The following is a 23,043-nucleotide window of genomic DNA, read 5'->3' on the forward strand; positions in this document are numbered from 1 at the left end:
TTAAATCACAGGAAAAGAGAAATTCCATTTTTTTTAGACGCACCTGCGTCGTCTTTTCTTACAGCAAACATTTGCTCATTCTTAATTGAAAGTTCCATGATTTGAGAAATGGTACAAAATGGTGCATTAATCTTGGCTTGTTTTGTTAAGATCGTGTGTGCTTTAAAGTCTAATCCTGCCATCTTTTACTATTAAATATATCAATCATTAATATATCTTTGCAGATTCTATATGGTTGATTCAAAGGCTGTGAAAGCAGCATTCTGTACCTTACCTTATTGGACACTTACCACTCTTGCAGTTGCTGGGAGCAATGCAACTTACAATTTAGAAGTATTTTATTTTTTTGCTAATGGTCTGGTTTGCTTTAGTAGGTCATAAAGAGGCATCGACATTAATTTCTGTCTTATAAGCAGGTAAAAACTTTTCAAATGTGCTTTTATTATTAATCTCTGCATTAATTGAAAGGCATGGAGGATACTTAAATTATTTCCTCAAGGAACTGTAAATCTTTTTCCCAATAAATCTTTATTTTCCACTTTAAATAGCCAGAAATTAAAAAATAAAAAGACAGGTGAAAGGAACAATACGGTGATCATCCATACAGCTACATGTGCATAACAATTACGGTTCCTGTTAAAGCTGTAAACCAACTCTGAAGACCACCTAAAAGAGGAGAAATGGTTGCTTTTTGTAATTGTTTTGTATGTAATTCATTATCCTGAGAAATTCAGTATGAAGTCCCAATTTCTGTAAATGAAACAATCAATATTGCTGCTGCATACACAAAAGAGGACACACATGCACTCTAAAAATCACATTAAAACCCTTCCCCATCCCCACTGACATACACGTTGTCAATCCTGACCAGTACTCCTGACACTTTTTCTACAGAAGCTCCTGTGCCAAATAAACACAGAAATCTCATCACATAAATCATTCGCAGGCATAATGTCAAACCAAAAGAGAGAGACTAAAATAAAGTTGCAAGAGAGCAAACAAAGACAAAAGTTACAACAAAAGTCATAAATGTTTTGGGCTTTCTTTTACATACCTTCAGGTCTTTGGCTCCGTCAGGCTTCTAAGAGAGAAAACCTGAGGAGAATCCAATTGGTAATTAGTTTTGCCTCCGTCCCGTCCCTCTAAAAACTGAAGTCATCCTACATGACTGTTAAATCTACTTCAAATAACATAACCCCACACTCAAAATTACAGAGAAACACATCCAACAGTAACCAGAAAAAAACACAGCAATCAATTTCATGTTAGCGAAAAATGTTCACATGAGGATTTGACCCACTGGTTCAGCGTGCCACAAGATCCTGCAGATAGAAAGTTCTCTGGGATCGCCGATGACAGAAGTCTCTCTTGACCAGATCGTGATGAAGGTAAACAGTTCACCAGTAGAAGAGACGAAAAGCTTCCAATGATGCTCTGGCATGCACAAGAACTTTGAAAACACCATCCTGTGACATCCTGTCCAACACAGGAAATGTCTGTTTCAACTTATTTGCAGTTCAACACAAACAGACTGCTTCATGTCCTCAAGCTTCTGTTGGTCAGAGACCAACTCCTGTGGACAAACACAGTCACAATAAGGGAAAAAAAAAAGATATGAAAGAGACGCTGAGCTAAGGTTGGAAGCGTTTGCACCAGTGCAAATGTTGCTGTTGTTAAGAGTGGTATTAACCTCACAACACCAGAGAAAATAAAGGGGACAGAAAAACTAAAAGTTAATATTTTTTAAAGTAAGATATTAAGATGATGACGAAACTGTCAGGGAAAATTAATGAACCAATGACTCTTGTGCTGGTGGAAATTAACCCGATCTGAACCTTTTGCAATGGTGCATCAATTTTCAACTCATATAAAACACCTCTTTCATGAGTTTAGAATTGGGAAAGCCTTAAATTGTTCTAGTTTTTCAACCTTGAATTTCTGGAAACCCAGACAGAAAAGGAAGGTCGCGATACATCAGCTAGATTTGGGGGAAGGGGGAGGCCTAAAAAGCATGTCACGACTCCTCATTGCCGGAGTCGTCCTCATCATAGCAGCAGTCCCCGTCCCCGTCCTCCACATCGTCGTCGTCATAGTAATAGTCATAGAGGAGGTCGGAGCCTTCGTCAGGGGCTGGGGCACGTGTGCGGACACAGTACTCGGCCAGTGTGGTGGGCACCTTCACGCCGTCACGCTCAGCCTCTGCCTTTGTGGCTAATACCTGTTTCCTGATGTTGAAGAGTGAAAATGATTAATATAGACCGGACTATAGATTAAGACAATTCAAATCTTGGTGATAGTTTTATTGGCAGTGATTAGGGATTGTAACCGTTTACCTGATGATCTCTACATACTCCCGGTCCTTGCCTTTGCTGTCCCTCCATTTGCGGTACATAACGGAGGCGTCCACATTGGCAGGAGAGAAGGTGTTAGGCTCATTCAGCAGTGAGATCACACTCAGCAAAATGGTCCTAAAGCAAAAACAAAGGGGACATGAACAACAAAACCTGTGGAACTGCAAACCCTGAGAAGACTACAAAAATACAGTATTAGACATTAAAACGAATGCCTTTTGGCTGCCAGGCTGCTTATCACTGACAGCTCTGACTAAATTATTGGCATCTTATTGTAATTGTGGGTATATTGTAGGGCTGTCAAACAATTACAAATATAAATCGCAAATAATCTCAGAATTTCTGAAGTTAATCTTGGATGTCTGTTTTTTGAATTCCACCTTTTTTCATTTACAACATATTTTGTTTAGTTTTGGATTAGTTTGGTCTTATTTGAAAGAAAATAAACAACTTCGGGCAGTTTAAATATTATGATGTAACTAAAGCCGGGTGTACACTGTGCGATTTTCCTGCGATTCAGCCATGAATTTGGAGTCGCACAACAACTCTCAGCCCGTCATACAACCGTACGACCTGCTCCTGACTGGTTGTGAGGATTCCTCACGTTTGATATTTTGGTTGTACAACTCCAGTCACTTTATAGTGAGAGCAGAAACACGAGCAGAATAAAGAACTTTGGGGGATTGTTTTCTTTTGTAAATGGTCAGACAACATCCTAAGTTACCATGACAACGGCCAGAATGACTTTTTTTTTTTGTGAACAACTTTTTATTGAGTTAAGTTGACAACACATTAACACATGTTTACATGCTCTTTAAAGATTAAGACAAAATTCATAGTGTTGAACAGAAAGCATAGCATTTGTTGTTTCTCTAATCAGAACCTGTGTACAAAAAAAGATCTGTCAGATACATCCACACTGCCCAACAACCATTCCTTAAGGTTTTGATTCATATTTGCATCAAGATCTGCATAGACTGAAAAAAGTTCATACATGCATAAAAATAAGGGTATCTGTCAAAAATGACACCCCTGCTTCAAACATATTAATTCTTTTAAAGCCTTCAAATTAAGATGCATGTGACATGTTTGTAAAATATACATATGTCTGCAAGGAGATCACTAAACATATACAGCTAGTTGCCAACCCTTCATTTAGCCCCGTAATGAGTGACCGCCCCCATCCCCATTCTACCCACCCTGTTAACCTTCCCATCTGCTGGCAAAGGGACTGTACAGCTGAGAGAGCCTCAGACCAAGACTTTAAAGTTTTCCCTTTAGCACCATGAAACCGTGCAACAGAGAGTTCAGGGGACAATATATCTGATAGCAGGTGCCACCAGTGGTTTAATGACAGTGTATGTGGTGGTTTCCACCGCACTGCCAGAATTTTCTTTGCAGCAGTCAGACCAGAGAGCCAAATACTTTTCTCATGTATAGAGAGTGGGACTTTGGAGTTATCATTGAGCAAGCAAAGAATTTCAGACAGAGTTTTTGTAACTTATGACCAAAAGGACTGTACCGCCGGACACTCCCAAAACATGTGCAGAAAGGAACCAATAGAAACGAGTGAACAAAACTGGCATAAGGGAGTTGAAATGAGCTTAATTCTATATCTGATTGTAGATGTTACACAAGTCCTGTGAACAAATCTTAAATGGACAGATTGGTGGTTAGGATTTTTAGAGGCCTGCTTAATGTTTGCCCAGATAGTTGCCCTGATAGTTTCCCAAGCTATTTCAGAAGAGGTAGAATTTAAGTCTTTAAGCCAGGTTGCCTAAATAGGGATAGGACTGTCCTGTGTTTTCATTATCTGGGAGTACAATGTTGATACAGTTCCTTTGGTCATGTTAGTGCTGTGTAAATTATTTGTAAGTTCATGTTTAGGTAAATCAGAATTCCATGGTTCTCCGTACACCTTCAAGGCAGAACGGAGCTGTAGGTAAAGAAAGAAGGAAAAACCAGGTAAATTATACTGTTGTTGTAATTCTTGAAATGAGTGGAGACCATGCACACTGAACAACTGTCCAAGTAGATAGATTCCATTATTTGACCATAGTGGATAAGCCAGTGTCCGACCAAGCAGCAAATTATGGTTATGAAATAGTGGGGTATAGTAATGCCACTTTTTATTCAATTTTGTATATCTTGTCACTGATTTCCACGTGTGTAAAACATTTAAGACTATAGGACCAAAACGCATCTTTGCTTGTTTAGAGGGGACTTTTGTGAAGATTAAATCCTGTAATCTGTGTGGATATACTAAATTTTCTTCTACCGGACGCCAACTAGTGAAGTTTGAGGGATCCAACCTGGATTTTAATATACAAAGTACAAAGGCCAGAATGATAAAGGAAATAAACGTGCAGGAAATATTCCTACCTGCGCACATGCAGCTGACACAGAGGTGATGCTGTTTGTGTGTGTGAGACAGAGAGAGATAGCGGGAGAGGGAGGGAGAGAGAGAGCAAGAGAGAGAGATAGAGAGAGAGAGAGAGAGAGAGCAGGAGAGCTAGAGGGGGGAGAGAGAGAATATGACTAGAAACACTTCACCCTCAGACCCTGAGACTTTTAAAAAGTTAACTCCGTGGGTTTCTGTCACAGTCAGTCCCGACTTCAGTCCCACAGTGTGAGCACACAACTTGTGCACGATAGTTGTGCATCGTAAACGATTCAGTTGCACACCGTGAGATGACATTCTGCCATGACCGTTCAGCTTGAAACGGTCAGCTTGAAATCGCACAGTGTACACCCAGCTTTAGCCATGGAAAAAAGGAACTTGCTATGGATTGAAAAGGAAATAAGAGAATGGCACAAAGAAAAATGTTCTATAACAAAAAGGTGCAGATGACTTTTTACTGAGCTGTTTACAAATTTCTTTAAGTGAAATGAGGCCTTAAGGTGCAGTGCTGTTCATATTTTTCATCACTGTGGCTGCACGGGACAATAAAGTATGGGATAAAAAAATGGGTGCACTAATAATAGGTTTAATCAATTACTATTAATGCATTGATGCTGAAAACCCTAATAGTATATTGTAATGTGTTTTGGTATTTATTTATTTACTTGGAGTTGTGTCTCATGAGTCTTGTGACTTGCGCTTCCCAGTCAATCTGAATGCTGCTGCTACTGTCTGTTTCTGTTGGTAAGTTGTAGACTGAAGTCACATGCTGGGATAAATAGAGTAGTTTGCATTTTGAAATACATTTTTTTGGTTATTTATATACTTAAATACTGTACATGCTACTTTTGGACAATAAAGCCACTTTGACTTGTGCAGTCCTTAAAAGTTCCTTGAAAATGTCAGGTAGACTGCCCCTGAAATCAATTTAAGTTAGTTGTTCACTCATGCACCAAAACAGGAGACTGTAACTGCTGAACAAGAAGGGTAAGACTCCCAGGATTAGGGTTGGGTTTTATTTTTTTCCGACACTTTTGCTAAATCGATGCTTTTTAAATGATGCCCAGCAGTGTTCATTTAGTTGACTACAACTATGACTAAAAATGTTTGTCAACAGCCTTTTTTTCTATGACAAAAACTAGACTAAGACTAACAGAAATAGATCTATAATGACTAAAACTGACAAAAACGAACTTTAGTTTTTGTCAAGATTACTAAAACTAGACTAGAATGTAATGTAGTTTTTGTGGGACATTTGAAATCGGTGATATTCCTCCACTGTGGGTGAATCTGTCAAAAAACAATGTAGCTGTAGTAGCTATTCTGCCTCTCAGCTGTACAGAGCAGGGACCCCAGGTTTGGAAGGGTGCATAGAACACACTAATATAATTTGTTACCAGATTTAGGCAAGAAAATAGGTGCTTGGACTAAAAGTAAAGACTAAAATGTAAGGACTTTTTATGGACTAAAACTAGACTAAATGTTTTGAGTCTTTTGTCGACTAAATCTAGACTAAAACTAAAAAGAGTAGAAATGACTAAAATGTGACGAAAACTAAAATGCATTTCATTTAAAGGCTTAAACTAAGACAAAAACTAAAAATAGCTGCGAAAGTGACAACTGGTGCCCAGTGCCCCAAACAGTGCCTAAATCGGTACTTTTCAGAGAAAAAAGTGTGATAACTCAGTGGATGAATAAGTTCTTTATGTAAAAGTCTTGAACAAAATGCCATTATGTTTGCCTTTATATTAATGCTACGTATAATTTAATTTAAAGGAATACTGGTAAACCAGAAACATGAAGAGTTGGTTTCATCATGTGCAACAAGTTTGCACCGTTTATAGTATAGAAGCCTAAACTCTACCAACTCAGGAGCAGTACATTTTCCAAAATGTTTCCTGCTGGATTCTTGCATCAGTTTGCTTTGATTTCACTGGGGTGCTGGCACGAAACATTACATTTGAAGTCATAGTAAAACTTTTGACCATTTGCACTCACACATGCAGATTTCACTCAGGAGTTTCGCGTACACCTGAAAGCATTATACAGCACTACAAAGCATTGGTTCCCAACCTGGGGTCCTAGAACCCCTAGGGTGGGCGTGAGGCTTTGTCCTAGGTTGTCAAAAATAGATGTGACGTATTAACTAAAATCATGGTTAAACACTTATTATATAGTTTATGCAACAATTTTTGGTAAGAAAAACATGTTTAGATCTACTTCTTGGGTTAGATAGAGAGGAAATTACAGATTGATAAAAACATTAAAATCAATGTTGATTTTTAAAAGCAATGTATCACTTTTTTGTTGTGTTGGTCTTGGGGGGGTATGCTTTTCTTGAATACAAGTGGGGGAATTGCATCGCATGAATGAATGTACCACCTTGTAAGTCATGATCAATGTAAGGAGGCTTAAAGTGGAGTCATGTAACTGAAGTGTTTTGCTGTTTTTTAAGAGTTCTGCACAGCCTGCAGTTTGGCTAAATCTCATTTCAACAGGTAAACAAGTGGACATAAGATCTGGGCACAGGGAAATCAAAGCATTAATACAATCATAGTTTTATTCATATACTCCTCAAAGTCTTTGCCATGGAATTGGTATAAACAAAAACTCTCAGACACCTACTCCCTGCAGTGGTTTTAGGTCATAAAGATGCGTCAATATTTATATTGGCTTGTTTCATAACCAGCTAAAAACATCACACAGAAGCTATAATATGTGAGAATATTCAGCCTTTTAAAACAGCAATGGAGGATAGCTAGTTCTTGATGATGTGCTTTTGGACTAAACTGTTCTCCAAGCACAAGTGTGGACACATTGTGTTTGTGTACAACTAGTGCACAACAAACCAACATGTAAGAAAAAATACCTAATGAAAGTACAAGTCAGAACCAGATCAAATTACACAAACACTGTGTATATAACCACAAATGAATTCAATGTCCTGGGAACCTCTGAATAGACACCAGTGAAGACAAAAGTCATGTGATAAGGGTTTGAGTCATGTTAATTGTTGAAATGGCTGAGAGAAGACAAAGATGAGACCCAGCCACAAAGGAGAGATATATGAGGAGAGAAATGAGAGAGGGTGCTTACCGGACATTCTGGGTGGGATTCCATCTCTCTGATGGCAGTTCTCCACTCTGTGGGTCGTCCACTGGAGGGTGCAATATAGAGATGCACACATCTCCATTCTAATAAGAAGAGGAGCACAACTCAGAAATGCAAAAACATAAACACTGAAATTCATTTAAAAAATGTTCCATATGATTAAACAGAGACAGGGTGTGATTTTTCACCTCGTAGATGTTTGGGTGCCACATCTTGGTGAGGAACCTGAAGGCAGGTGGGGAATATGGGTAGTCTATAGGGAACTTGATCCGAGCCTATGACACAAAACACATCCTTAAGTGTTACTCTGCACTGCACACAGAAAAATAATTATTCCTAGAGACAAGGTGAAATGTCTTTATTAAATGTATTTTTGTACATTGTTGATAACATGTTCATACATATTTAACACAGAATGAAGCACTTACTAAGTTACATGCTGACCTGTAAAGGTGCATGTTGTCATCTCCCATATCAGGCCGTGTCATGTAGAGTATTTGATACATTTAGTTGTAAAAAATGATGGAGATGTCATCTTCAAGGCTTGAATTTGTAGGATGATGCCAATATTTCAATTCATAGCTTTTATCTGCAGTTAATGTGCATCTTTTATTCTCCATCCCTACAGTGGTCAGTGTGTGCAGTATTTATTACTGGTTATTATTTATTACTGTCTTAAATAGGCATGCACGAAGTTTCTACTAGCAAAAATGCTTGCTTTTAAATCATCCTAAAACAGTGATGATCAATTGGTGCCCCAAAAGCTTCCCATCCAGTCCCTTAAAGACCACTGAATTTAGAAAACATACGGTTTGCAGGGAAACTTTTGTCTTTATATCACTATAGCAACCAGAACATTGATCAATATTGAAACTGTTTTTTTTTTTTTCCCCAGCAGTGACTTACATTTGAGCCGTTTTTACAGAAGTCCACCTGTCAGCCATCATTAGTAAACACGACGCATCATAAACACATATTCATCACTCAACTCCTGATTAAATCAGCTGATTTTTGTGTTAATTTTCCACTTCAGGCTCTTAGAGAGTGCAATTTTCCTTGCCTAACATTTAAAAGAAAAGAACTATTTTTTTGCATGTGTTTCTCACCAGTTGAGACACAGAACAAAAGTGTCAAACCCGGTGATGGACAACGGAAACCCCAGAAATATGGAGCTACAATATCTCAATCCTTTCCTTATGGCTGGCTGTAGTACAGGCAGAAGGGGCTGTTTTTGGCATTAATGCCTTTAAATGGAAGAAAAACAAATACAATAATATATTAATCAGACCAAAATATTTACCTTATTTAGTTTATTTGAAAGTCTGGCCCCCACAGTGTCTGTCAAAACAAATCTGGCTCATGTAAAAATGTAGTTGATGACCGTTGTCCTTCAAACTGAATCCCACTAAAACTGTCCATCATACGTTATCTATCTATGGCAGTCATACTCAACGCGAGGCTCTTGAGCCACATGGGGCTCTTTTAAGTCTTACTTTGAAAAATAATCCTCCAGAAAACACTGAAAAAAGGAAAATACTGAGCTAGGAAATGATCCATTTCCAGTCACATTAATCAGTTTGTTTCCAACACTTATACAGTAGGATTTAAATGGCAAATTTATGAGGTTACCTTTATTTTTCGTCTGTATATTTCCAACGGATGTGTGCAAGACAGAACAAGAAAGATAAATATCACTGATTCCTGAGATAAGGGACAAAACAACTTCTAAACCTAACTTTGTACTTTTGCTCTACTATGATTGAAATGGATATTTGTCGAGGTTGAGGTCTAAACTAACAGCTTTGTGAAGGAACTGTTTCAACCTTTTTTTCTTTACCAAAATATTACTTTTTCCCCATCATATCTTGATTTTTAACACTAAAATATATTTTATTTCATTTACACATTTATCTAATACTCGTAGTCAGTAATGATATTTAGTTATAAAATGCATTATTTTCACCTATTTTTTCAACCATCTTAAGTATCTTATCTCTGAATTTCATGATTTTCTAACTCAATCTTTAATAGCAACCATATTAAACTAATCTTTTCAGATGAATTAGTTATTATAGAAATTATCTGTTATTTTTACAAATAAGCAGAATAAGATGAACACGGGATGGTCTGTTTTTTTGTAAAATTAACTAAACCATCATCTGATTGAGTAGACAAACATCTGACAGATGACAATGAGGATAAGAAGTGATGGCTTAAACTAGTTTTTTAACCCAAATAATAATCTTAATTGACAACAGATAAAGAAAGTGATGGAAATAAACGTGAAAACAAGCTTTCTGCATAAATATGGATTTTTTTTTTTTGGTAATATTAGATTTACAGCCACAAGTTTGGATTGTGGCTCTTAAAAAGGTATTTTTCAACTATCTGGCTCTTTGGTTGAGCCAGGTGGAGTAATGCTGATTTATGGTATGGAAATTTGGGAAGTGCACATTTCAGTAGACAGGGATGTTGACATTCTCAGTGTTGCCATCATAACAATTTAATGTAAGCACAGACAATGAAAGGCATTCAAGAGTCTAAACGCTAGTTTATTTTTGTTACAGTGGGTATTTATGTTTTTATTCTCATGAGCCTTTAGCTTACTTGTTATGACTAATTTTCTAGCTATTTTCTTGAACGTGTGTTCTCTATTTGATGTTACACTCGGTCGGTCATTATGTGGGTTGTGCGTATGTTTTAATGGACTGAACATTAAAGAGGACAAAGAATGTCATAAACACAAAAAAAATTAAAAGGTGTTTTTCTTTGTTTTTATTCTTACCTTAAAATACCCCCCTTCATAGTGAGTGTTTGGTGGTCCGAAAATGGCCACTTCCCAGTTGTACAAGTCAGCCTCGTCCACCAGTGTTATTTTGAATCCCTCGACAGGCTGCTCCTGGAGGCTCTTCATCTCCAACATAAGTGCTTTCTGTGAACTGGCTACATGAGAGGAGTCGTGTTGCGCCATTCTGCACCACGAAGACCTTAAGATTACCTGGGGTCGAAAGCGGACGGTTTTGTTTACCTGGACTCAGTTAAATTAACCCCACGAAGTCAGCCGAGCAACCTGGTGAAAAACAACTTGAGTGTTTCCGACGCACGGAGACAATGAAACAGGCCAAACCAGCTGAGCTGCGCACAAACCAAACAAAGGTTCTGTTGATATGTCCCCAAATTATAACACTTATTTACCGATGTCAAACCGCAGAAATTGCCGAACTGACAAAAACATTGTGGCCGAAGAGCGCCTCTGGCTTTAGTTGATCTACCTGACAGGACAAGCTCGGATATAAGCCGTAAATCTACTGGTAGCTGCTGGCTAATGAAAACTAGCTAACAAGCTCTACCTCAACCGACCAGCTAAAGCCGAGCTTACTGCGGCGCCAATAGTTTCTAACCTCTTGTGAGAGTCGGCCTCGTATAGAAAACATCTATTTTTCTAAAATACCAACAACTAAAACATACCGAGATACTAAACGGAAATTGGACTGTTGTCGCCCTAACATAGAGAAGAATGTTGCTGAAAGCAGTCCCCTCTCCCTTCAATACAGGCAATGGCGCCTGGTGTCGTATGGGACTTGTAGTCTATTACCCATCTGTAAGTATTACGCTAAACCTTCTGGACAGCCGATCCGCCATGTAACGGCATAAAAATGTACATATTTACAATAGCTGACTTCAGCATTTAGAACTAGATTGAGTTTGAGGTCTTAAGCTTGAAAAATCCACCCAGAATAATTTTGACAACTACATTTGTCCTATGAGTTACCTGACGTCACAAAAAACACGAAGGTTGTTTGTGTTTCTGAGAATCAGCCCTGACCTATTTTCACTTTCTTCTTATTTTATCACAGCAGTTATACACATTTTTTAATCATTATTGATTAGGGTAGTTATGCACCTTGCAAAAACTGTAAAAATACACTGGTTACTTAATAGCGCTTTATTTTCTCAACATACACTTGTGATGTCAAATATATGCGTCGGTTTGATAAAAGGTCCTTTTAGGGTGGCTTTCTGCTGCCTTGAGGGTTGATTCTGAGAACAGACGACATAATTATTCGTGTTGATATCTTAGTGTCTAAGACTCCGAGATAGGTGTTTATTTACTTGTAGGAATTATTTACAAACTCAGAGGTAAGCTTTGCGTTTTGTTATTTTTTAACTGATTTATTTATTTATTTTTTACAGCGGCTGGTTTTATAGATTACCTGTTATTTACGCGACAAGTGGCATTTCGGACCCCGTACTGGCCGAGAGTTCGTAATGGGTTCGAAATCACGACATCGGTCCCGCTCAAAGTCCAGAAACCGGAGCCGTGACCGGCGGAACAAGTCCAGAATGAGTAGTTCTAGATCTCCGGAGGACAGGAGAGCTCGCAGCCGGTCTGCGGACGTGAAAAGAGCCCCGCGTGGACGGGAACGTTCGAGCAGCGGGGACTCCAGCGATGGCTCTCCTGGCAGACGGAGGCCTCAGCGCAGGGACCGTCCAGGTTCGAGGAGCGACTCGGACAGTGACAGGATGCGGGGACCACATCGGACCAGGAGCCAGTCCAGAGGTCGATCGTCAAGGTGACTGACTTCGCTGTCTACCGTTGACCGGTTTATGCGGATGATCCGTATTCGCGCGTCATGATTCTACCTGTTAAGTAAACTTAGCACAAACAGTTGTGAAGTGTGTGGTTGATAAATCATTTCTTTGTTGTAACCATGCTTCTTGGCAATAAATCGCATACCTTTGAAAAGTTTATTTCCCTTTTAAATGGTGCCACATTTGTACGGGACATGCATTTGTGGGATGAGCAGCAGAGCTTAGAATGTGTGTTGCGTCCATGATAAATTTGCCAAATCTGGGATTTCCACTGGTTACAGAGTCTCATCTCAATATTTCTCTGCATTGAGATTGCCTCCAGTGATGACAAGCCTCGGGTTTCTAGTAAGGGGGGTGCCATCCCATGCCATTACACTGCCTCCACCAAAAGATGTTACTTTATCGCTGCAGCAATCAGCAAAGTGTTCTTGTGTTCTCCACTCTTTGACCCTACAATTGAACTGCCATAGGAAGAAACTGGACTCACTGCTGAACATAGCATTAGTTCACATGTTCAGATTCCAGTGCACATGTTGCAGACACCAGTGAAAGAAGGCCTAACTATGAAGAGCAGCCGGATATTAGCTGTGGGCTATCTGTTCCGAGTTGTTTGGGCAGAGAGCTGTCAGAAGACGGTCTACTGCCCTAAGTGCTGAGAGGGTGTAGAAATGGTCTGGGGTGTCTTCTTCTTGTGACGCCCACTTCACGGGCATCTGTCATCCCTTGTTATATGGAACTCAGTCTTTAGTTTTGTAATGGTACAAGGATTCATTCCAAATAATGCTGGAGTTTGGTTTTGCAGAACATCAGCTTGAAGTTGCTCTATTACATGGGCCCTATCTAGATCAGTCAAATGTGGCATGCCAAATTTTGGAGCAGACACCTACTGACTACTGTAGCAGGGCCTATGCCCACAGAAGCTCAAAACAAGAGTCAAAAGGAACATTAGAATTAGCTGTGTGCATTGGCAGAAAAAAACTGGCAATTTTTTCAAAGGTGCAACCCTCATTTTCAGCTCTGCTGCTCGTCCCACAAATGCATGTTCCTTTCAAATGTGGCACCATTTAAAATGGAAATAAACAGATTTTCCAGTCGCATGAGTTTTATCGCAAAAAAGCATTGCTACAACAAAGAAATAATCTACCAAACACAGTTGCCATTACTTTATGGGCTAAGTTAAGATATGGCAGTTTCATCATGAGTATTCAGCAAAATAATCTCATATCAAAGTCACCTATGACCTATTGATAGTGTTTGATTTATACCAGAACTGTATCAAAGTTTTAAAAGGAACATTGCATGATCAGACAAGTTAATCTTGTTGGATAGATATAAGTATCTCTCATCTGAATATAGAAATAAAAAACTTACCAGATGTCTGCAGTTTGAGTAAATTGGAGTTTGTAAACTCACCCAGAGGCTGCCATGTTTTGGTCCGCGCTGGTCAAGTGACGTCACAGTGCCGCACCACTCGTCATCTTGCTATGCAGTAACTGGTTTTTAGACTGGCAGTTTATAAACTCAAATTTACTCAAAATGCAGATATCTAGTCAGTTTTTTAGTTCAATGTACATACAAGAGTTACAAATACCTATCCAACAAGATGAACTTGTCTTATAATGCAGGGTTCCTTTAAAGAGTCTCATGAATCTGTGTTTGAAACAGCCTTTGAAGTATCAAAAATCATATAATTTTAAATAAGTTTAAATTTGAAAGCCTGTACATTTGTTAAACTGATTTTAGATTATGGCACTAAAATAAAATAGTAATAGTAATAGTAAGTGGCACATATTTCTATATGTTTGTCCTTGAGCTTTGGTACCACTGCAGTATCAGTTTATTTCCAGTAGCTAATGCTGTCTCCAACATTTTAATCGCAATCCATAACCATTCCTTTGAAGCCAAAATGTACTAAAATCTGTCTCTTCACATTTTCAGCTCTGATTCAGATGATCTCAGAACTAGGAGGAAGAGACAGGAAAAGGAGACCCGCAGAGGGGCATCTCAAGACAGGAGAAGGGGGAAATCCGACTCCAGTGACAGAGCCAGCGACGGAGGAAGGAGGAGACGGAGAAGTCCAGCCAGAGACAGACCGAAGAGAGACAGAGATAGAGAGAGGCGGAGGAGCAACAGCAGGGACCGGGAAAGAAAAGAAGAGAGAGACAAAGGCAGAGAGCATCGGAAGAGGAGTGAAGACAGGGAGCGAGGGAGGAGTGGGAGAAGCAGAGAGAGGATGTCCAAAGACCGAGGGAGGCGGCGCTCCAATTCTTCAGATTCATCTGAAAGCTCTGGATCTGATCGTGAGGGGCGTGGGGCTAAAGAAAAGGAGGAGAAGAAAAAACAGAGAGACATGATGAAAGCTCTTGAAACACCTGAGGAGAAGAGGGCTAGGAGGCTGGCAAAGAAGGAAGCAAAGGAGAAGAAGAGGAGAGAGAAGATGGGCTGGAGCGAGGAGTATATGGGATACACCAATGCCGACAATCCCTTTGGGGATAATAACTTATTAGGCACATTCAAATGGCAGAAGGTGAGTCTGACCACAGTTTAATGCATGTTAAAATAGCCTGTCATAACCTTTGTAATCTGTAGAACTTGATGTTTTCTCATGTGCTTCGTCTTATTTTCCTCAATTCTTGTTCTTTTGTTCAGGCTCTGGATAAAAAAGGAATTGGTCATCTAAGTGAAAAGGATCTTAAAGAAAGGAACAAATGTATTCAAGAGGAGAACCGCAGAGAGCTGCAGAAGGTATGAGCTTTGGTATTGTTTTATTTTGTGGAACAGTGTTAGAGTGATGAGCTTTCTAAATTAAAAATCTTTGCATATGAAGGTGAAACAGCTGCGTCTAGAGAGGGAGCGAGAAAAGGCCATGAGAGAGACGGAGCTGGAGATGCTGCAGAGAGAGAAGGAGGCAGAGCACTTCAAAACCTGGGCTGAACAGGAAGACAACTTCCACCTGCAACAGGCCAAACTACGGTGAGTGTGCATCAGCCCTCTTGTCACTCATCGCAGATCAAGGATCCTAAACTCTCACTTACGCTGTCTCACAAAATATGTTTATTATGTGCCCAGGTCTAAGATTAGAATCAGAGATGGCCGTGCCAAGCCCATTGACCTTTTGGCAAAGTACATCAGCGCAGAAGATGATGACCTTGCTGTTGAGATGCACGAGCCATACACCTTTCTCAATGGGCTCACAGTCACTGACATGGATGACTTGCTGGAAGACATAAAGGTTTGTGTTTATGTTTCAAGGACGAATGAATGTTAATCACACAGGACCACTTTTAAAGAAAAGAATAGCTCTGTAGGAGGCAAGTACACCCAGAGGGCCCGTGTCCACTAAAGGCTTTCTTTGTGCTTGCAGCACCAATTTTCTAAGCAAATCCAGTGCACTTCAGCATCTTCAGACAACAGTGTCTGTTTTTTTATCGCTGTGCTATCAGTAGGAAGTAGTTCAAAGTTACGTACAATGCTGCAATTTCACTTCTCATGCACTGATGTTTCTAAATCAAGAAAGGATGGTCCCTGTGATATCCATGCTGTCAAACCCAGTGGTGGAGGAGAAACTAATTCTCTATCTGGATCAGTTTATCTTTTACATACAGAGTTGTTTGTTCAAGGGTACAATGCACAATGACCTGGGGTCCCTGCTCTCTACTACTGAGAGCCAGAAGAGCTATAGATGCCTTGCTTTTTGACAGATTTACCCACAGTGGAGAAATATCAAAGAGTGAATGTCCGACGAAAATTACATTACATTTTAGTCTAGTTTTAGTCATCTTGACAAAAACTTAACTTAGTTTTTGTCAGTTTTAGTCATCACAGATCTATTTTTGTTAGTTTTAGTGTAGATTTGTCATGGATAAAAAGGCTGTTGACGAACATTTTTAGTCTTAGTTTAGTCAACAGAATTAAGACTGGTTGTAACTAAATTAAGGAGTTGAAAAATACAGGGTTTATGTTATGAACTGGTGATTAATGCTGGGAATGAGTCAAATTTTGATTTCAGTTATGATTTTGGCTTAACATGATTATGATTATAAGCTATCTAGATTAAACCATAACTGAAAAACCTGGTAGGTTTATATTTTATTCCTTCAGGGTTTTTTATTTTTATCAATGTATAATTTTCTTATTTATAAGAATTTATTGCTTGTTTTTCATAATTTTCAAAATGTTACAGTGTGAAAAGTGTTAAAGTTCAATACTTATATTAAAGCAGATGTAAAATTAGTGAGTCATAAATAATAAATGATCATAGTATCAATCAAATAATCATTTAAATCAAAGCCATGGTCATTTTTTAATAATTAAGCAGCGCTACTGCTAAGTATCAAAGTTTCATCTTTTTTTCCTTTGTGTGTAATTTTATCACCTGCTTCATTTTTATTACAAAGTAAGAGGACATCCATACGCTTTAGAAAGTTTTCATAAACATGATTTAACAATTATGATTTCAAACTATTTTTAATGATAGAAGGTCTTTGTTGTAGATGATGCAGATTTCTTTAAATGGCCTTGCGTTAGAGGAGCTTAACATGTTATATCTTTATCTGCCACTGAGGGGCGCCAAAATACCAGAAAATTAGGCAATCATTTGATAATTAGTCGTACTTATTAATTTGTCTGACATCTGTGAATAATTCCAAGTAAGGTGGGAAGATTTATACTCAACTGAATGAAGATTTAAGCACACCTCGTCAAAAGCCATGTGTTAACAGCAGCATATTTCTTGTTATCAAAAGGAACAGTTTTAGTTTGGTTTGGGGATTTGTTGAGAGTATCTGAAGTTTGACATCCTTAACTAACTCAGTTTTGAAAATATAATTTAATTTCCTGGTCCCAATGTAATTAAACAACAACCTGGTGAATTAGATTAAAAAAATGCAGACTATTGATATTCATAACATACTTGGCTTAGAAGTGTGTCTTAGTACTGTGAAAATGAATCACCCCAACCTTTAAAATATTTCTGCAACAACTTTCAGAGTTCTAACCCTTAGAGAAATTTACTTTGGTAAAGAGTGAGGACTTATTTTCTACAACTTTGATTGCTGTATTCAATAACAGACTTTTAGAGTTAAGGCCCATAGCTTGTACGTTATAAATAAAACGAAAAATTATGGTACTTGTTTTTTCCTTTTACTTTGTCAATGTTTATGCGTTCGTTTGTTTTTTTTCCTAATAAAATCAGTGTGTTACAAGTTTGCTTAGTGCAAGTACAATTTCATGAACTTAAAACTACTTTTAAAAAAATGTCATATTTGCTGTTGGAGTGGTTTCAATTATAGGTAAGGGGTTGGGAGTGGAGGAGTCGGGGCTGTGCAGTGTCCTGTTGTGATTATATGTTCGCTCATGGTGCTGGCTATTGTACACACTGTGGAAAAAAAAAAGATTACACTCAAATAAGAAGGAAAAAAAACCTTTACTGCATGGGTGGTGTTCTGCTGGTAGGTTTACATGGAGCTGGAACAGGGGAAGAACGTGGACTTCTGGAGAGACATGACGACCATCACTGAGGACGAGATCAGCAAACTGAGAAAACTGGAGGCTTCTGGGAAAGGACCAGGTACAACACAACCCATACACCTGTCTCTGCTCTCTGTATATACAACAGGAAGGAAGGACCAAATGTTGTTTTCTTAAACTGAACTGTTTCATACTTAGGTGATCGTCGTGAGGGCATCAACACTGCTGTGAGCACTGATGTACAGATGGTGTTCAAAGGAAAGACATACAGCCAGCTGCAGGCGCTGCACCTGAATATCGAGTCAAAGATTCGAGCTGGAGGATCCAACCTGGATATCGGTTATTGGGAGAGTCTGCTGCAGCAAGTCAGAGTCTACATGGCTAGAGCAAGGTATGTGTGTGTGATCCCCTGCCAATATTTATTTTCAGATAGACCCAGCCTCTCTTGGATTCTCAATTTATACCAAGTCATGATACTAAATTTTCTGTTTATCATTTTTACAGTAGGATGTTCCACTAGGTGTTTTATATAGTCATTTCACAACTGTTTCACACTGTAAAGCTCTACCTTATTACCTGTACAAACTTTAGCATATCGAAGTAAAAATGAGCGGTTTGATACAGATGTCAGAATTATGTTTACATTACAATAGTTATCTAATGTTGAAATCATGAAAACCATTAATGTTTGACACTGAAGTGTCTTCTGTTTGCCAGGTTATTTGTGTGGACCACTTATTATTTTAGTGACATAAAATCACAGCAATACAAAGTTCCTGTTTCTATGTGAGTGTGGGGAGTTCCTTCTTAATGAGGGATAGTTAGCTCAGCTTTGAGTGGGACCTCAGCTGGAACTCACTCGGTGCTGGTGCACCAGTGTGGAGGGATCAGTTTGAGAAAGACCTGATGTGTTGTTTGCATTTTTTCAATTAAATACAAGGGTTCCCTGCGTTTCATTACAATTTATATTTGCATTTTGCACATCCCAACTTTTTAGGAAAAGGGGTTGTAAAGCTTTTCTGTAAAGTCAGTAGAAGTGTAAGTGAAAGTACTTCTTTAATGTTACAGGCTGAGAGAGCGACACCAGGATGTGCTGCGCCAGAAGCTCTTCAAGCTGAAACAGGAACAAGGAGTGGAAAGTGAACCTTTGTTCCCTATCATCAAAGAAGAGCAGAGGAGTGATAGAGAAGAGTAAGTTTCCTCAAATCTTTAAACACAATATATATATATACTCTACTTTTAACCATGGGTTCAGATTTCACTTCACAATTTAATGCTCACTTCTGTTTCTTTTTATAACTTAAAGGTTCTGTGAGAAATCAGTTTACTGGTCATGAAACAAACTGAAATCAATACACATGCTTGGGAACTACCAAGTAAAGCAAATGAGGGAAATAGCTAACAGTATCGATTATTTTAAGAAGTAATTTTTGGGTCTGAAACTGTGCCTGAATGATATACAGTCATGGACGAAAGTATTGACACCCCTGGAATTTTTCCAGAAAATACACCATTTCTCCCAGAAATTGTTGCAATCACAAATGTTTTTTGTATCCACATGTTTATTTCCTTTATGTGCATTGGAACAACTCAAAAAATCAGAAGAAAAAAAGACAAAATTGACATATTTTACACAAAACTCCAAAAATGGGACGGACAAAATTATTGGCACCCTTTTAAAACTGTGGGTCAATCATCTTATTTCAAGCTTGTGATGCTCATTTAAACTCACCTGTGGCAGTAACAGGTGCTGACAATCTAGAAATCACACCTGAAGCCAGTTAGATTGTCTAAAACTTGACTCAACCTGTGTCACACCAAGCATGGGGAAGAGAAAGAAGAGCCGAGAATTGTCTGAGGACTTAGGAAGCAAATTAGTGGAAAAATATGAACAATCTCAAGGTTTCAAGACCATCTCCAGAGATCTGGAAATTCTTTTTTCCACTGTGTGTAATATAATCAAAAGGTTTATAACCCATGGAACTGTGGCTAATCTCCCTGGACGTGGACAGAAGAGAACAACTGACAAAAGAATGCAACGCAGGATAGTTGGCATGGTGGATAAACATCCTCAGTCAGCTTCCACACAAATACAGGCTGTCCTGCAGACTCAGGGTGCAGAAGTGTCAGCTCAGACCATATGTGGTCATCTGAATGAGACGAAGGGCTATGGCAGGAGACTGAGGAGAACCCCACTGCTGACAAAGAGACATAAAAAAGCCAGACTGGAGTTTGCAAAAATGTACCTGAGTAAGCCTCAATCCCTCTGGGAGAACATTTTGTGAACAAATGAGACTAAGGTAGAGCTTTATGGAAAAGCACGTCATTCTACTGTTTACAGAGAACTGAATGAGGCCTACAAAGAAAAGAACACAGTACCTACAGTCAAACATGGTGGAGGTTCAAAGATGTTTTGGGGGTATTTTGTTGCCTCTGGCACTGGGTGCTTTGACTGTGTGCAAGGAATCATGAAATCTGGAGACTATCAAAAAATTTTGGTCCACAGTGTAGGGCCTAGTGTAAGAAAGCTGAGTCTGCATCAGAGGTCATGGGTGTTCCAGCAGGACAATGACCTGAAACATACCTCAAAAAGCACCAAGAAATGGTTGGAGACAAAGCTGGAGGGTTCTGAAGTGGCCAGCAATGAGTCTGGATCTAAATCCCATTGAACACCTATGGAGAGATCTCAAAACTGCTGTTGCAAGAAGCACCCTTCAAATCTTAGAGACCTGGAGCAGTTTGCAAAAGAAGAGTGGTCCAGAATTCCAGTTGAGAGGTGTAAGAAGCTTGTTGATGGTTACAGGAAGTGATTGGTTTCAGTTATTTTTTTCCAAGGGTGTGCAACCAAATATTAAGTTGAGGGTGTCAATAATTTTGTCCGTCCCATTTTTGGAGTTTTGTGTAAAATTATGTCAATTTTGTCTTTTTTTCTTCTGATTTTATGTGTTGCTCCAATGCACATAAAGGCAATAAACACATGTATACCAAAAATATTTGTAATTGCAACAATTTCTGGGAGAAATGGTGTATTTTCTGGAAAAATTTAGGGGTGCCAATACTTTCGTCCATGACTGTATGGTTTTACAATCATAACTAATTTGCAAATGACTGCTGGGTTGTAATACAATAATTATACAATTCAGGATATTTAGACTAAATTGTCTGTGGATGCTTTTCATTTCGAAATCTTTGTGTCAATTTGATTTTACACCATCTTCATTTATAATCGCAAGTAGGGCTGTCAATGAAAACTGTTGTCATTTCAGATTGTCTGCTTTCTTAAATTAAGGGTTACTGACTTCCCATTTGGATACAGACCTGCTTTTATAGGTAGCTGATGACATCAACTTAACCACAGAAAAGGGAAATTGTTGTGTATTGTTAGGAATTAAAGGAACAGTAAAAAGTTATTTTTAACAACACAATGTGCAGATGTCATTTGACTTTTCCAATGAACTGATAATTTTTTTAAGTGAAATGAGAAGTGACGAGCAGTTGTGGACTTATTTTTACTTCACTGTGGCTGCAGGTAGACACAGCAGGGGCTTAACCAAAGTGTGCTGAAAGGGCCAGTAAATCATGAAATTAATCGTGCTTAAAGAAAAAAACAAATAAATAATGAATACACTAACAGGGACCTTAATTAATCACAATTAATGTGATTATTTAGCCCATATTGTAAGGTATTGTTACATCCCTACTTACTCTTAACTCACTTACTGGCTAACTGAAACTTTAAATCCAAATATTGTCACAATTTCAGGGAGAGAGAGGAGCAGACCAGGGTGGTAGTAAAAGAAGAGAGCGACCAGTCTTCATCCTCCACTACACACAGGAACAGAGGAATTGAAGAAGACGAAGAGGCGGAAGAAGGCCCATCTACTTCCACAGCTAGAGACAAGGATGAAGAGGAGGAGGAAGGAGAAAAAGACAAGAAAGACGAGGAGAAAGGGGAGGTGGTGGAGGCTGTGTTGACCGAGGAGGACCTGATCCAGCAGAGCCAGGCAGAGTACGACTCGGGCCGATACAGTCCCACACTGCTGATGCAGTCAGAGCTTCCGCTGGACACACACACCATCACACCAGAGGAGGACACGCACAGGCTGCAGTTAGCACGCAGACAGCTACAGGTCACAGGTATGAGACTAGAACCACTCAAAGAGCCTGTCTGATTACAAAAAGTGTATTCAATGCAACACAAGTATGTGGGATCAGATTTTTGATGGACCTGTAGTTCATTAATAACTTGAAATGTTGATAAATCATACCTCTGCACTGATTTCTAAATGTTTTCTCTAACAGGCGATGCCAACGAGAGTGCTGAGGACGCCTTTGTTCGTCGTGCTAGAGAAGGCATGGGCAATGACGAGGCCCAATTCAGCGTGGAATTCCCTGTCACGGGTAAAATGTACTTATGGGCCGATAAATACCGCCCTAGGAAACCCCGCTTCTTCAACAGGGTCCACACAGGCTTCGAATGGAACAAATACAACCAGACACATTACGACTTTGACAACCCTCCACCCAAGATTGTCCAGGGTTATAAGTTCAACATCTTCTACCCGGACCTGATCGATAAGCGTTCAACCCCACAATACTTCCTAGAGCCCAGTCCTGACAACAAGGACTTTGGGATTTTGAGGTTCCATGCAGGTCCTCCATATGAGGACATCGCTTTTAAGATTGTAAACAGAGAGTGGGAGTACTCGCATAGACACGGTTTCAGATGTCAGTTTGCTAACGGGATCTTCCAGCTGTGGTTCCACTTTAAGAGATACCGCTACAGGAGATAGAGCCCATATACCAAATGGACCAAGAGCTCAGTCACTGTATATTATGAGCTGCACAGTGTGCTTTTTTGTTTTAGCTGCTCTTACCCCTGATCTGTAGTCAGAAAAAGTCAATTGTAAAGTTGTCTGAAAATTCCAAATTAAAGTTTTTTTTACACTTTTCAAGCTTTAACTGTTTGATGATTTTCTGTCAAGTCTAGAGAAAGGTTAAACTTCATACAACAGTACAGTGACTTATTATGTCTGCACATTTCTTGCAGGTCTGTTCTGAGCATTCTTGGCATGCCCAGTCTTGCTAAAGTAGTAACCCATTCCCTCAGTGATGATA

The 23,043-nt window shown here is 39.1% G+C and overlaps 2 protein-coding genes across 2 annotated transcripts; one reads left to right on the forward strand and one right to left on the reverse strand.

Moving 5' to 3' along the window:
• Window positions 1–509: 509 nt before the first annotated feature.
• Window positions 510–11,423, reverse strand: LOC121520373 (ubiquitin-conjugating enzyme E2 R1-like). The gene is made up of 5 exons (XM_041803782.1): window positions 10,649–11,423; window positions 8,052–8,138; window positions 7,849–7,946; window positions 2,334–2,468; window positions 510–2,225 (listed from the first exon to the last, which is right to left on the reverse strand). The coding sequence occupies exons 1-5, from the start codon at window positions 10,832–10,834 to the stop codon at window positions 2,015–2,017; spliced, it is 717 nt and encodes a 238-aa protein (XP_041659716.1). The 5' UTR covers window positions 10,835–11,423; the 3' UTR covers window positions 510–2,014.
• A 668-nt stretch (window positions 11,424–12,091) lies between these two features.
• cactin lies at window positions 12,092–22,863 on the forward strand. The gene is made up of 10 exons (XM_041803204.1): window positions 12,092–12,437; window positions 14,395–14,983; window positions 15,106–15,201; window positions 15,284–15,429; window positions 15,526–15,688; window positions 17,911–18,025; window positions 18,124–18,316; window positions 18,994–19,116; window positions 21,689–22,062; window positions 22,228–22,863. The coding sequence occupies exons 1-10, from the start codon at window positions 12,133–12,135 to the stop codon at window positions 22,716–22,718; spliced, it is 2,595 nt and encodes an 864-aa protein (XP_041659138.1). The 5' UTR covers window positions 12,092–12,132; the 3' UTR covers window positions 22,719–22,863.
• The last annotated feature ends 180 nt before the right edge of the window (window positions 22,864–23,043 follow it).

This window comes from Cheilinus undulatus, linkage group 13, assembly GCF_018320785.1.
Source record: "Cheilinus undulatus linkage group 13, ASM1832078v1, whole genome shotgun sequence".
In the NCBI taxonomy this organism is placed as follows: domain Eukaryota; kingdom Metazoa; phylum Chordata; class Actinopteri; order Labriformes; family Labridae; genus Cheilinus; species Cheilinus undulatus.